The following is a 15561-nucleotide window of genomic DNA, read 5'->3' as shown; positions in this document are numbered from 1 at the left end:
ATGTGCATTGAAAACTATTTCCAAACTGCACTTTTTTCTTCCAAGGCAACATCACTGGATTGAAAGTCCAGCTTGTTAATTTTGATGGCCAAATATCAGCACCAAGAATTTGCATGCTTTGCCTTATAAGTAACTTATCTTATTTCTTGACCACGTCACTCAAGACAAGTGGGCATACATATTAGTACAGTACTTGGTAATTGCACAGGTCTACTCGCACATCAAGAAGGCACTATGTGCATTTGTCAGCGATCTTCCAGAAACACAGAAAAAAAGCACCTAATACAGCATAAAAGAATGATGCCTGCAATTTCAATGTTATACATCTTACCTATACATGTGAGCACTTACTTACATTTGTTGCTTTGTTTTTCCAAGAAACTACCAAACAAACCCACTCGATTGCCTGTGAGTGTGAGTATAAATCATGTGTGCAACTGAGGGAAAATTTCGCTCTCTTCTGACAGTGACAGTAAAGAGTATGCAGAATGCAACCCTTGTCAGTCCACATTGATTAGTCATGCTTGCTAAAAGTCAATGCATGGATCAGTGGAAGTGTTTACTTTTGTCATGCTTGCTTGATTACATGATCTCCTCTCCCCTGCTTACAGATGTCATCTTTGGTAAAGATGTACTTTGCACAAAATTTGACAAATGCAATGACAGAATTCGAGTCAAATGAGAGGAAATTATGTGCAGGTGAAGAAATTGATGTGCAAAACTTTCCAATGATATATGCGGAATATGGAAGAGACTGTATAGAAACTACATGTATTGTTACTGTAATAAGGCCAGAACAGTTTGTTTTTGCCCTCTTGCCTTTAAGAATATGAAGCTATACCGCAAAGTTAACATGAAAAGAAAATCCAATGGGGAAAACCTGTACCTTGGTTTACATGGTTTCACATTTTACATGTACAAGTGAAGACTTATATAATTTTGTCCCCACAGGTGCAGCTCCAGACCACCAGTGATACCAATGGCCCCAGTACATCTGGTACGACCAGTGGTTACGTCACTGAGGAGACTGCCTCCTCCACTCCTGATGATGACAGGGACGGGTACTTCGACCACCCGCTCAAAGGGAGAACTGTCATCACCTACATGTTTGAGGTACGGGATAAGTTTGTGTTGTTTTTCTAGTGCATTCACTGATAGGAACTGACCGTAATTGCCAAAAATATTGCTGCTTTCAATGGTAGACTGGAGTACAGCCATGAATGCTATTCTGGCTCTGTTTTACTTCCTCTCTAGCAAGGCTAGTACTCGGTACGGCTCCTGCTTAAAAAAATTAAAGTTAACTTTTCGTACATTGGCTGTGTTCTTACAATTTTTTTTCAAATTTATTACAGATTTTCTGAAACATATTTTGCATGATGTGCAACTGCTTCACTGCATGCAAAGTGCCATGTGTTTTTCCACAACAAGTGTATTGCAGTGCTATAATTGTTTTTTTCCATTGTGTACATTAGGAAAAGAGAAATGTGTACTGCTACATGGATGATGAGACAGGCTACTGGATCAACATGCCCCTGATGTGGGAATTACATAATGATTACATCAGGAGACAGGTGCATGAAATACAGGTAAGTCTTCTCTCACCAAGTTTGCCTGTCTCTGTTTTTAATTGGGACTTTGCAAACCTTCAGCTTAAAAATTTTACGATGCCAATCCTTTGCTGTTCTTTGCACTCTTTAGAGTGTAAATTATACTCTGTCATAATCTTAATGCAAAAAATGTTGTTGTTTTTTCTTCTTCTAGGAGTCTATCCCTACTTGGACAGATGAAATTGACATCCTGGCCAGTTTGAGACAGTGTAACTACAATACTGAGCAGACAGTGGCCAACTATCTTTGTCTTGGAGATCCCAATTTAGGTAAGGATTGCTTGCAGGAGTTGGGATAGAATTCTCCTTGATATACGTCAGTAGTCAGGTGTCATCTTATTGTACTTTAAAGGCACTGTCCGCCTAGTGTACTTTTCCCCCCATATCTGGTTCAAATTCTATGGAGCCGGGGTTCTCGTCTCGGTATGGGCATGACGGGAGACGAGTCGCATTGTCCTTTAAATGTGAGCTTGAAGCCGGGAGTCCTGTTTATAAAGGCAGCTTTTAGCATAAAACTTCTATGAGGACCCTACTAGTAGTTGAACACACTTGTTTTTTGGAGAATAGTAGTTGTTACCTAATACATGTATGCTTGGCTGAATACATGCAATCCATAGCAAAGCGCATTGCACTACATTGTAACGAATAAGTGCCATGCTTCCTCCTAAGCCGGAGGTCATCTGCTTTACCTTTACCTACCAGTTCCTTACAAAACCTACTGTAATTCATGTGTGCAGGTGCCAAACGCTGGGGAGGAGGCAGAGAAGGCCAGCAGCAGCTACAGGAGAAGGACAGACAGATCCATGCTCTACAGGAACAGCTCAAGCAGAAGGTAAGGGTTTATAGCCTGCAGACAGCATAGTGTAGTCTGATCATGATCTCTTCTTGGGCTGTACGTAAGTAGTATGTTACAAATAAAAACAAGACACACCTTCACATGTACCAAGTTGTTTTAATGTTGTGTTTCAAACATTAAAGCCTACTACCATTTAAGGTGATACATGAGAAGAATGTTTTACTGCACAGTAGATTTTATAGTTTGCAGTTCCAACAAACTTGTTAAATGGTAACATAGAGATATCTTCATGTGTCTCTAGGAGCGGGAAAAGCAGTCTCTTCTTCAGGAAAGATTAGCACTGAAAACTGAAGTTGTTGAAAAACTTGAAAAGGTAGGTTTTCATACTTTTATATACATGTACATGTAGTTCTTCTATCCCATCAAGCACTTGTAGATAATAGTTAAAATATGAAAATTAGCTGAGATTCAGGTTATATCTTTGCACTTTTAGTTTTTCGATCAGATGGCACAATACATTGTATATCCTCTAATTGTGAAGTTTCACTCATCTGATCACTATTATTACTCGCAGAGGGCAGGGAAGAAAACGTGACTATGTCACTCACAGTCACTCTATTCACTCCATAAGACCCAGTGTACTGAAGCATGAATTTGCACCTGTTTCTCAGGCTTTGTTTTCATTATGTTTTTTCCAGTTACCTGTAGACAAATTGTGTTAAATCCAGAGAACCAACCCATCAAATTAGTGTGGCCTTAAGATAGGAAGTGATAAATTGCTTGACAAAATTTAAAACCTTCAGTACTAACATTACCTGCACGGTGTACAGGTTGCTGAACTGAATGAGAAGGTGCTGGATCTGGAGGTAGAGAATAACGACATGCACGTGAAGCTGTCAGCATCACACATGCAGATGGAGCGGATGAAGACGATGACTCCTTCATCGTTCGGAAGGCGTCGTCACGTAAGCACCATTGCCTAATCCTTCCAATATTTGTGGTGGCAAAAGATTTATCATTTGTACAGAAAATTGTCACCCAACATATATCTCAACATATATTTTGATCACAAATTCATGGAGTGTTCGTATAATAGTTGCCAGCTTCATTATTGTTATCTTAGTGCACTCTTGATTTTTGTCATGTGTAAAGTCAATGCTAACAATTTCTACCTTCATACTTGTAGGGTGAAATTGAGTCTGGTTTTGACTCCCAGAGAGAGTCCTCAGCAGAGTCTATGACTGTCGTGAAAGCCCCTCGCACCCCCACCCCTGAACCACTGCCTCCTGCTGGCCCTACCGTGGAGGAAGAAACCTTGAAGGCTCTGAACCACTCAGCACTGGAGCTGGACAAGTCTTACCGCAGTCTGAAAGTCATAGTCAAAGATGGCTTCTCAGACCTGCAAGACTTAACCAAAAAGGTAGGGGGAGCCTCTGTATCATATGCCAAATTCAGTGTACAGCACCGTGTTAACCAACAGCTTTCCAAAGATCAAGTGTGCTTGAATGACATACTTCTATGTACATTGTGTTTTGTTCAACTGTCATTATAATTCCTCAGAAGATGACAGATGGTCACCAAAATGTTAGTTCAGCTAAACAGACATGGTTGTGTTCAAAGTTTGTTAAAAAAAACATAAAAATATCTAAATGAACTATAACATTAGTTATCTGTTGAAGACAATGCAATGAACTGTAACTAACTGTTTTAGAACCAAAGAATGTATATTGGTAAATGTAAAGTGGTACAAAGTACTTATAATCAGTGGGAATTTTTAATGATGATGCACAAGGAGCAAGCCTTAAAGTTTATTAATACCAGTTTTAAAACAATGTTGTAGTACTTGAATGATGCCCTTATATGTTAAGTGCAGTACAATTTAGGTATCCAGTGGGGCTGTAAATACTGTTCATGAATCTGAAATAGACTAATCATCAACTGTGTTGTCCAGGCCATCTCAGCCCTGGGACAGATCAGTGAGATGGACAGCAGCAGTGGGAATGAGGTGGAGGAACTGCGGGTCCTGTACAGGAAGGAGGCGCTACAGAGGAAACTACTCTACAATCAGGTTAGGAAACTCTTGTCTGAGACTCGCAACTTGCAACTTTGTCTGATTTAGTAATAGTCAATCTGAGTATAAGAGTTGAGTTATAACAAGAATCCAACAAGAGACATAATTTTTATCCAACTTTTTGGACAGTCTTTGTCAAGAAATGTCAGTCTGCATTCTGTTGCTGTCATTGCTGTCTGAGATTGTTACATTAATTCTCAGAAATGTTTTAGACATAAAGTTTTTCTACTTGCACAAATTGAAAAAAAAAACTTTATAGGGGAAAGAATACGTGCTTAATATGCTCATCAGACTTCTGTATAACCACAAACCTTGTGTTTTAAAGAGCATTAAGATTCACTTGTCTTGAAGCATAGAAACGTAAACAAGAAGGGGAAAGAAGATGAATAATCACTCTGGGGCAATTAAGTGATCTTGACGAGCCTGTGATAGCGATGGCTGAATCACAAGGGTCATCAGTCTGCTACAGCAAGTGTCTCTGTGGGAACCTTAAGACAAAATAATTACCCAGGTGTAGCCAACATGTCAGCAGGCTGACGCATCACAGGCTTCTGATGTCCTAGTTTGGATAAAGTGTGATAGGTTCTTCATCAACCTGTGCATCTCCTCAATAGGAGATTGACATCTTGCAATGTCCCCTTAGAGGATTTGAGATGTCTGGAGTTAATCTCGAGCATCTTAGCCAGTTACAGAGACTGAATTGCCAGCTATTGTTTACCTACATGGATTTCTAACCTTCATCAACATATCCCCTCAGAATACTAGTAACAACCAGTTTTATCAGCAGTGAATATACAGTGTGGTAGTGTGGATGTTATAATTAAGACTTTTATAAAGAGCTTCATGATTAAAAAGTTATACTTATAAAGGTTAAGTTTCCATAAAAAGCCCCTTAATGTTGTGTTATATCTTGAAAAAGATTACATACCCACGTTTGATAACTCCCATTGCCATTCATAGCTGCAAGAACTGCGCGGGAACATCCGTGTGTTCTGTCGCTGTCGGCGAGATGACAGGGTCGGAGGTTACATGCAGTTCCCCAATGACGAGGACATTGTTGTTCCGACGGGTGGAAGCAAGAAGACCTTCAGCTTTGACAAAGTCTTCTCTCCGGCCTCCACTCAAGAACAGGTGAATGTCATGACCTTGTCGGGATATATAATGATCCCACACAAGAGTTTTCATACATCATTAAAAATCAACCAATCAGAGGTTTTTCAAAAGAATCTCAAGATTTTTGAAAATCCCAAGCTTATTTGAAACAATCTCAAGATGGTTTGAAACAATCTCAAGATTAATTCTCAATCAAGATTAATTGAAGACACTCAAAATTGTCTTTGGATGTTACCTTGAAATTAATGTTGAAACTACTTACAGGCTTAGAGATGATTTGCAAATTTTCTTAGTACCTTTACATGATAAATTACAATCGTTTTTTTGACACAGGATGCTTTAAGCTGTTTTGACAAAATAAGAAGTCCCTTATCTGACCGATAGACATTTTCCCTCCACTGTAGGTGTTTGAGGACACTTTACCCATCGTCCAGTCCTGTGTGGATGGGTACAATGTGTGTATTCTGGCTTATGGACAAACTGGCTCAGGGAAAACCTTCACAATGATGGGTCCACCAGATTACCCAGGGGTGAACATCAGGTCAGTAACAGTACTGCTACTACTGTCAATCAGTCTATACTGACTATGATATGTACTGTGGATGGAAAATGATACAATACAATACAAAATACTTTCCATATATGCAGTCAGTCTGTACAGACTATGACATGTACTGTGCAAAACAACAACAACAACAAGCAATTAGTACATGTCAAAATACTGTCACAACAACAACATCAAGCAATTAGTACATGTCAAAATCCTGTCCGGTAATACAGTTATTATTCAAAAACTGAAGATACATCGGCAAGGCACTTAGTTACCATTAATTCAAAGCCTTATATCTTCAATTGCCTAAGGGGGCACACACTGAGTATCTGACATCTTATTACCATATCAGGCCATGAGTTGGCAATGATTCATTAATCTTGTCAAGGCATCAAATTTTGGCCTCTAATGCTCTCGGTTGAGTCATACCCAACATTATTCCAAGGTATTAGATGCATTTTGAAGGTGAAGGTGGCAAAGATTGAAGCATCAATTTTTGTTCTGTTGCTTGAGAATTGCCTAATGAGTAATATGTTATCATTCAACTAATCACTTGTTTGTTTATACTTCATTAACAGGACAATTAAGGAGCTCTTAAGAATATGCAATGACAAGGAGACAGTTGACTACACTTTAAAGGTAAAGAATCATCATTTGAATTGCTGAAATTATATCATGTGCACCAAAATGCTGGTTATCCTGGACTGTTGATTGTAGACCACAGACCAAACTCTTTGTGTTTTGTTTTTGATAGGTTACTTACATGTTGATTGTACCCAATGTAATTGAATGATACCTAAGAATATAGTGTCTGAATAGCCAGGAGACAAACTGTCTACTTATTCTGTTATGGTTATGATACATCTCCATGAAGTTACCATGAGTACAATCATGTATGCTACAATGATTCAATTATTGCCTAAAGTTTGACAATTTTTTGTTTCAACAGATTTCCATGGTTGAAGTGTACAATGAAACCCTGTCAGATCTACTGAAGGAAGGGTCTATAGGCAATGCTACTCTTGACATCAGAACCATGGTAGGTATACAGAAGGTATTACATTCAAGTACATAAAAGCACACTAGTACACAGTCAAAGGATACTACACAGGCACATAGAGATACTTGCAAGCGGGTTACTTTTTGTTTGAACCCTTTTTGGCACCAAATATGTCAAAAGGTATGCAGAGTTCTTGTCCGTGATACCAATAGTTAAGTGCCTCCTACCTTGAGTTGAAATGTCACCGACCATCTGTGCTAAATGTTAAGTGTCCCTGTGCCTGTGTCTCCAACAGGGTAAGAAACAGGTGATCACAGGCCTGACAGCCATAGAGGTGAAGACTGAAAGGGACATCACAGATACCATGGAGACAGGCTTCAAAAACAGGACAACTGCCTTCACCAAAATGAATGCTGAAAGGTAAGGGCTTGGTGTCTGATTTGGAGCTAGGTAAAAACAAAGTTTTAACCCAATCACATTGAACAGGGCTCACCCAAATGATGATATTACTGGCATATTACTGCCAAAATGTCATTTAGAGTTTGCAGACTCATTGGCCAATTGGTTTCTTTCCTGTGTGATGCACTGAACAGTAACAGTAACAGCAGTAGCTCTACTTTTAAAGCTTTTTGTGAATAGTCGTTTTGTGGGTAGTGTTTAGTTGGAGTTGATTATAGGTAGTAAGTTTCTACATCCAGTTCTTAATCTATGTCGTGAATAATGGTGTGCCAAATCATTCTCATGGTATCAACTGCGAGCATGGGTTGTGCAGTATTGAAATTTTCCTATTGACTGTGGAACTGCAAAATTAATCTTCTCAACAAATTTATAAACCTCTGGTGGACTGTCACTTGGGACATCAATCAAGATTCATGGATTCATAGCCTGAAGGCTTTATCCCCAAACAGTTATCGGATATCGCCTATCGGAGAAAGACATACGGACCTTATGTCCATTTGCATACTTTTGACAGTTTCATAGACGGAGAAATATTGCGATTGATGGTGCAACCTTGTATGCTTCAGGACAAACATGTACTCATATTAGTGGTGAAAGTAGCTGAAGGGTTGTAGGGACAACTTTGGTATTAAACCTAAGGATGTTTTTCACCTTTGAGTTATGTTATCACTTATCGTTGTCATCATTTGGAGATTGATGATGGTACTCTTAGATTTGAATTCCTTTAAGGCACATAGTGTTCCTATTTTTCTATCATTTACCATATACTGTTAATTTTATATAACAGTACTTGTAATGTTATTAATATCATTCAACCACTAAAATTTTATGCTCCCAATTCTTTTATCACACTGAGGCCTGCTGCAAAAATGTTCTCACTGCTTAAATTAAAATCCTGAGCTACTACCTCCCCCCCCCCCCAACTGCTAACATTACAGAAAATCAAATAAATTGCATCAGAACCTAGAGATATTTGTCTGCATCAATGTTGGCTGAGTGCTAAGATATAATCTCCCCGTCTGTCATTAATCTTTATATTGACACAAATGTACATTCTTTTGTAAGATCTTTCTGTTGTATTTTCCCTTGTAGTTCGAGATCCCACCTGCTGCTGATGTTAACTGTGGAGGGTCATGACAAGATCTCCAGTACCACATCCTTCGGCACCCTGATGCTAGTGGACCTGGCTGGGTCAGAGAGGATCTCTAAAACTGAAGCCACAGGACAGAGACTGGTGGAGGCTGCAGCCATTAATAAGTCACTCACAGCACTCGGACAGGTGGTTATTCAAACATTGACTTTTAGTAACCCATGGGTTTGCTAGAACTTTCTTTGTACCTATCCTTCGGCAATCATTTCCTCCTACCTTTCTCTTTTCTACATTGATAATTAGTTGCCTATTGCTGTTCTTAAAATGAAGTTAAAGAGATAATAAGTGTATACTGCTTCACCGCAAACTCAAAACCAATGCGATTATTGTCCTTCCGTCTTCTGGTTGCACTGCCTATATGACATCTCCTTCTCGCTCCATGTACATACTATACTTTGTCACAGTATAATGAAATGTCTGAGGTACTTTCTATGGTGAAGACACACAAATGCTTACAAGACACCCAAAAAAGTGTATACAATATCAAGAAAAACACCTGTCAATCTTCAGAACTGGTGGTTTCTTGTATTTCTTAAGAAATCTCATAACTCACTACAGTTGAAAAATCACTTCTCACCAGCTACAAAATATTCCTAGAAACTAAATGACAAATGATGCTTGCTTCAGAATCTATATTTTAGAATCGACTTTCAATGTCTTTCCAAGGTCAGCCACCACATTTTCCAAATCACAGTTTTTTATAGTACTTTTTAAAAGTCCCCCATAGCTGTTCCTCAGGGTAGGCCACTCAGATAAACAGCTTGAAAAAACAATTTTTGTAAGAAATTGCTTGCAGCTATGTAATCCTTATCCGCACTCTATACAAGTGCCCAAAGGACCAGAACAGACTAATAAACCTTCCAAGGTACCAGTTTCATTTTGAGGTAATCAACATAATCCTTCATAGATGAAGTCGGACTGTTCTGCAATATCTTTTTTATGGAAACCACCTCCTGCAATATGTTCCAGGGAATATAATCACCTGCAAACTACTGCCTTGTATTCCTTGGTGTAATGGATGCAATTATGAGCTGTGCGGCCTTAATTTTGATGTTGTAATAGGAAAAGTTTTTCCTATTCATGGAAGTAAAGAACACCATCATGTTGGTAATGAAGCAAAATTGCACCCTCGACATACAGGGCTGATTCAAGTTATTTTCAGGTTCTTTTCTAAGCTGTTTCATCTCTCTAAACAACCAATGCTGAATGTTGTGCTCAATTAACATAGGATAGAACACACCTGCAACATTTCTGTTGAACACGACATGAGAAAAATGCAAAATGATGAAAACTGTTATGATGCAATATACATAATATTGTACACATGTAACTGCTTTAATTTGTTCTACACACAGAATACACTTTATTCTCTGCTTTAACAGTACATGAAATGGTAGTCCAGATACAAACCATGGGCCATTTCAAAGGTGGGATGAGACACCAATTGGGTGCAGCATCCAAATTTCCATGGTAAATCTACATTGAAATCTTTTTGAAATCCCAGAAGTGATTGTACATTTAGAGGATGGCAGCGAGAATAACGATTTTGTTGCAAAAGGATGCGTTCCCTGACCTAGTATTAGAGAGTCCAATTGATTTTGTATCCTTCAAGGTACTTGCAGCCCCCAGTGATACATGTACTTGAACAGTGTATTTTGGGGATTGGGGTTTTGCAAAGAAAATGATTAAAAAGATGTGTGGCTTAGTTAACTACATCCTCTGAACACAATTTTATGCCCAGTTGTAATGCACAGTTGCTCAGCGATCTGAATTCATGCCCTTCTCCAGGCATCAATATCAACCAGAAACCATCCATAGATTACCATACATGTATGCAATGTGTAATCCCTTCCATGCTGCTATAACCATTTGTCAATTCTGCTACAAGAACTGGGCTAATGAAGATTCCCCCCGCCTTAGATGAAAGGAAAAAAGAACGAGTTGTCAGAGCTGAAGAATGTTCTGGCTGTCAAAATGGTCCTTAGGGATTGTGCTCCAATGTTTAAACTCTATCAAGTTCTAGACCTGGAGAAGGACAGACAAACTGAGTGCTGAAAATGTTTACTCCATTTCGCAGTTTAGTGTTATAACTCCAATTCGGTTTTACAATATTGATACATTTTAGACGCATATTGAATTTTCTGCATAATGTCTTTTAGTGTAATGCTAGTTCACCTTTATCCACAGGCTAGCCTATATCTATTGTTTTTGAAAACGGTATTTAGGGATATGAAGTCGACGGACGGTACATGAAAATAACAGCAATATTTTGAAATTTTACAGTGTGAAACCACCGTCCGTTGACTTGATATCAAATGTAATGTCCTGTTTTTAAAAACAATGGATATAGGTTACCCCACAGATAAAGGCGCTGTACACATGTATATAGAACATACTGTAATTAAAACTCTACTTTTCTGTTGTCCCACCACAGGTGTTCCAGTCCTTGAGAACCAACGCCCTACATGTGCCTTACAGGAACTCCAAACTCACTCACCTGCTCCAACCTGCACTGGGTGGGGATGCCAAGGTTTGTCTCGATGTTGTTCATTGTTGTGGCACAGTGTTAGACTTATTTTAGTTACAAAGCTCTATAGGTTACACTCATCTAATATTTTCCTCATCTTTTCAAAAAGTGCTGTCCCTGGGTCACTACTTCTATACACTTTGTATACATTTATGTATATAACAGTTGCTGTACCTGTGTAGCGTAATAAATTCTAGTGGTAGTTTTGTTCCTCACAAAGTTGCTGTATATACTTTTACTTTTGTAGTGGTTTTATTTTGCTGTAGGAGGGGAAAGGGGAATTTCTGCCCTAACTGTTTTTTAACCCATTATTAAAACAATTTTGTGGTACAATCATAAAAGAGAGACATAGTCTTGGTGTCATATATGCATGGTGAGGTCACTGCAAAAACACAAAACCACCGCAGAAGTTTCCAGACTTACAGTGATTGTAGAGTGATAGACCTTTTCTCTCATCCATCTCCTTCATAAAAAGCTTGGCACAGTTTCTACTTAATTCACAGTTTGGGATGCTGATGGAGTAGTGCTTTTATTGTTTACAACCACCTTTATTTGAGTTGTAATGTAATTACCACAATATTATTTTTCATCTCTAGCAATTTTAATAATCATGATAGAAATCAAAAACAACATAATTTACTCATGTACCAGTATGCACTCATTTTCATTACTTCCTACCAGTGGTGATTTATTTTTAGTATCATTGATACTTATTTGATATTAAGCACTCTATATTTTCTTGCCTATTTGATGACAATCTCATGAGGAACATTTAGAAATGCATGAATCCACCATGCATACATGTATGACTACTTCAGAACAATCATGATTATGACATTGACGTTTATAGGAATTCACTTGCTGTCTCCTGTACTTATGGTTATTTTTAATATTCAATCACTCTGTTTTAATGTCAACAAATATAGTTCTAGCGTCAGTGTGCAATATTGCTTGCTCTGCCCCTTGCATATTAACCATCTTAATTAGTGTCTATCAAACCGATGTATGTAAAGTGTCAATAAACCTTAACTATTGAAACATTGACAAGGTAGAGAAATCCAGAATGTCAGCAAGCAACACATTACAGGTCTGGACCTGTCAGGTTTTTCTAAAATTCACATGTACATAAAAAATCTACTTTGATACCCAAACCAAATTTTAACCAAAATTTAAGACATTTTCTAAAATGCATTTTTACTTCCAGCAATGGCATTCTTTTATCATTGGCTCTACTTTTCTATGTTAACCAATGCTTGATACTATGGCTATGAAAAGTAACAAGTTTATGGCAATCTCACTTGTTGAAAAATCGTACTAAGTGGGGTAGCCAATCGTCAGTTTCACTTGCCCAATCATCAGTTTCACTTGCCTGGGACAATCAGGATAGTGGACTTGTGTAACCCTGCATTAGTAAGTACATGTACCTCACCTTTAAACTGATAGTGATCTGTTACAGGTTTACCACCCACGGATTGCACTTCATGCTCTTTGTCAAAGTATCCAGGCATAAAAGACCTTAAACTTGACACCTTTACGTTCTCTCGGGTGTTTTCTGCATACTTTCTATAAGGCAGTGTCAGAGGAAGAAAATAACTAGGGCAATCAATCTGTCAGGGGGTACTGGATCCTTTGTGTGAGCCGTGGTCTCGCTGATGTCTCAGGTGGTAGCAGTTAATAGGGATTACATGGAAAAGTTGTGGCAGTTCTGGCAGGGTTTACAATGAGATAGATCCATAGAGACGGATTTGCTGTGCAATATAAGTAATCTTTATGAAGCGGCTGGTATTTGGTGCCTTAAGTTAAGGTAACGTGTTGTGCATTTAAAAAGCATGGTGCTCTGTTGCATGCATATGTGAGGAAGTTTAATGAGTAAGAGTTGTTACACCAAACAAATCCAAATCTAACCCTATTAGGTTGTCTTAACAGTAGTTGAAACTGTACTGTTGATGTCATTTTTATCCTGTTAAGCTCAAACTAGGACTGTTTTACTGGTCTCTCAGTATATAAATCTCAATAGATGGAATAGGTGGAACTATTATAATTGATGTTTCAAAGTCTACGAAACAAGTTTGACTTGTAGACTAAGTTAAATCTGTAGCTGCTCATTTCATAGAAATGTTTGATATTGACACCTCTAAGTCATAAGAGAAAAGTAGTCTAACCGGTGTATCCACAGTTTGGGGCAACTTTGATTTGAATTGATGTATTAAATGTAACATTTCTTTCCATGATTAACAGATATGGTGTCAGTTGTCATGTTATGTTAGTATTTTTCAATCTTCAAAATGCAAAACATTCAATATTCAATCACACTATACACAGTGGAACAATTTTTCTTCTTGACGTAATTGAAATCAATACCACTTACATGTAGTTGTCCGCCTTTTCAGATATTCTTTAAGGACTAGGGTGCACTTTAATGTCCCTCAACCTTCTTGTATTAGCTAAAATGGGACCGTTATAAGACTGTGACTTGTAATATCTAATTGGGAGTGAGCAGTTAGACAGTACTTTCTAATAGGAAAAGGAAGCTAGCTATAAGTGAAAACAGTTTTGCAGCTAGGAGACCTTGTATGTATTCACAATTATATATAGTAGGATTCCTGAGGTGCAGTGTTGCTCATTAATATTCATTGCCCTCCATGGGACCTTATAAGGTTCTCCTGTTAATCACACTGTTTTACATCCTTCCACTTAAGTGGAGAAATAAGATTAGTGAAGGCATGTTGCTCTCATCCCATAAGAGCAGTGGAGTGTCAGTATATCCCTCGAGGTACCAGCCAAGTGAGAGAAATTTATCAAGATTAAAATAGACAAAGTCTTTGGATTTGTTCAGAAGTGCACCTAATCAGTTTAAGGTTGAACTTAAGAATGCAGACATGCACAGTTTACATGTTGAACAGTCTCTAAGGTTGATTTCGCATTTCCACTCACTAGACTATAAAATGTATCTGTCCATCCTTTGCGCACTTACATGTGCAGTGTTATCTGTACAGGTTTTGCTATTATTGCTTTACTTATCTCAATTTTTACAGTATCTCAATCTTTACCTCCATGAAAAATGGAGGTATAGTTTTGGTGTATCTGTCTATCTGTGTTTCTGGACATTTGTGATCAGCAAAAGAATGTTGGTAGGTGTTGGGAACATCATTGTCAAGGTCAACTTTGGTCCCCCTGGTATGTGACCTTGGTACTGCAGCAGAACCTCCACATTTTTAAAATCTTTTTGTCAATCTGTAAGTTAGCTATATACATGTAAATAGTCAGTGTCAAAATCGCAAAAATATGACTGTTCCACTGGTGTGTTATCTTCTAACCATTACAGGTTTGATACCGAAAACTACAGCTAGAAAAAGGTTAACTTCATGACAATATTCTTCCATACATACCTCCAAATTTTCGATGGCTATCAGTCCATCTTGTTCACATAGTGACCTAGTCTCGTGAGAGTGCGAGTCTAGGTCAAGACTTGCGTGGATCTTCTGCCGCTCACCCACCTCTGGATTGATAGCCATCGTATATATAACATAATGCCTTTAAAAAACTGTCACTGTCGGAAGAATATTGTAGTAATTCAAAATCTATTCATACGTGACTGATGAACCTCTTCAATGACGTTTGGTTTGTGTTTTTCAGGCCTGTCTGTTTGTGATGGTGAGCCCAGATGAGAAAAATGTGTCGGAGTCCATCAGTACCCTCACCTTTGGCTCCAGCGCCAGACAGGTGTCGCTGGGCAAGGCCGAGAGGAACGTCACCAAAGGTGGCAAGAAGAAATGATCACTGCCGTCCATACATAAAGATAAACTTTTAGAGTGTGAAGAGTATAAACCGTAATGTGTGCGCTTCATGTAAAATAACTCTTTTTGTACTAAGTGTCTTTCATATTAGATGTTTTCTTTGTACACAACAAGGATATTTGGCCATGTTCCTTTTCCATACTGTACTAACATCCATTGGCATAATACCGGTCGGTTTACTGCAATTTCTCAAGCAATGCTAATTTGGCAAATGATCAACGCATCATTTTCCCCAGTTACATGTTGCTGTTACAGCTTACCTTTGCCACTTCTTCTGTGTAAATTATTTTGTCTCTCTGGTCCTGCTAAAAACATAATATCGTAATTGGAACACACCGCGGAATTGCACGGAGAACGGGCGCGTGGTTGGAAGGGGGTGCACTATACCGGTCGAACGAAACATGGCACAATTAACTGCCGCTATGTACCTTTATACATCCTCTGTTATTCCTTTCTTTCCTGTTAGTAGTTGCACAAAACAAAAATCTGCAT

The 15561-nt window shown here is 38.4% G+C and overlaps 1 protein-coding gene across 2 annotated transcripts in view; it reads left to right on the top strand.

Moving 5' to 3' along the window:
* The window catches only part of LOC118415228 (kinesin-like protein klp-3), a 19001-nt gene extending 3895 nt beyond the window's left edge, over nt 1-15106 (top strand). For both annotated transcript variants that reach the window (XM_035819639.1, XM_035819637.1), the window contains 16 exons: nt 952-1113; nt 1473-1586; nt 1762-1876; nt 2344-2438; nt 2704-2775; nt 3233-3367; nt 3589-3822; nt 4354-4470; nt 5434-5604; nt 5991-6127; nt 6715-6775; nt 7086-7175; nt 7432-7556; nt 8688-8874; nt 11180-11275; nt 14909-15106. In XM_035819639.1, the coding sequence (XP_035675532.1) occupies nt 952-1113; nt 1473-1586; nt 1762-1876; nt 2344-2438; nt 2704-2775; nt 3233-3367; nt 3589-3822; nt 4354-4470; nt 5434-5604; nt 5991-6127; nt 6715-6775; nt 7086-7175; nt 7432-7556; nt 8688-8874; nt 11180-11275; nt 14909-15049 (2052 nt within the window). In that variant the 3' untranslated portion in view covers nt 15050-15106. The remainder of the gene's footprint in view (nt 1-951; nt 1114-1472; nt 1587-1761; nt 1877-2343; nt 2439-2703; nt 2776-3232; nt 3368-3588; nt 3823-4353; nt 4471-5433; nt 5605-5990; nt 6128-6714; nt 6776-7085; nt 7176-7431; nt 7557-8687; nt 8875-11179; nt 11276-14908) is intronic.
* The last annotated feature ends 455 nt before the right edge of the window (nt 15107-15561 follow it).

The sequence above is a fragment of the Branchiostoma floridae genome, chromosome 5, assembly GCF_000003815.2.
Source record: "Branchiostoma floridae strain S238N-H82 chromosome 5, Bfl_VNyyK, whole genome shotgun sequence".
Taxonomy (NCBI): domain Eukaryota; kingdom Metazoa; phylum Chordata; class Leptocardii; order Amphioxiformes; family Branchiostomatidae; genus Branchiostoma; species Branchiostoma floridae.
Note: the sequence above shows the minus strand (reverse complement) of the source record. Positions and strands in the feature narration are given on the sequence as shown.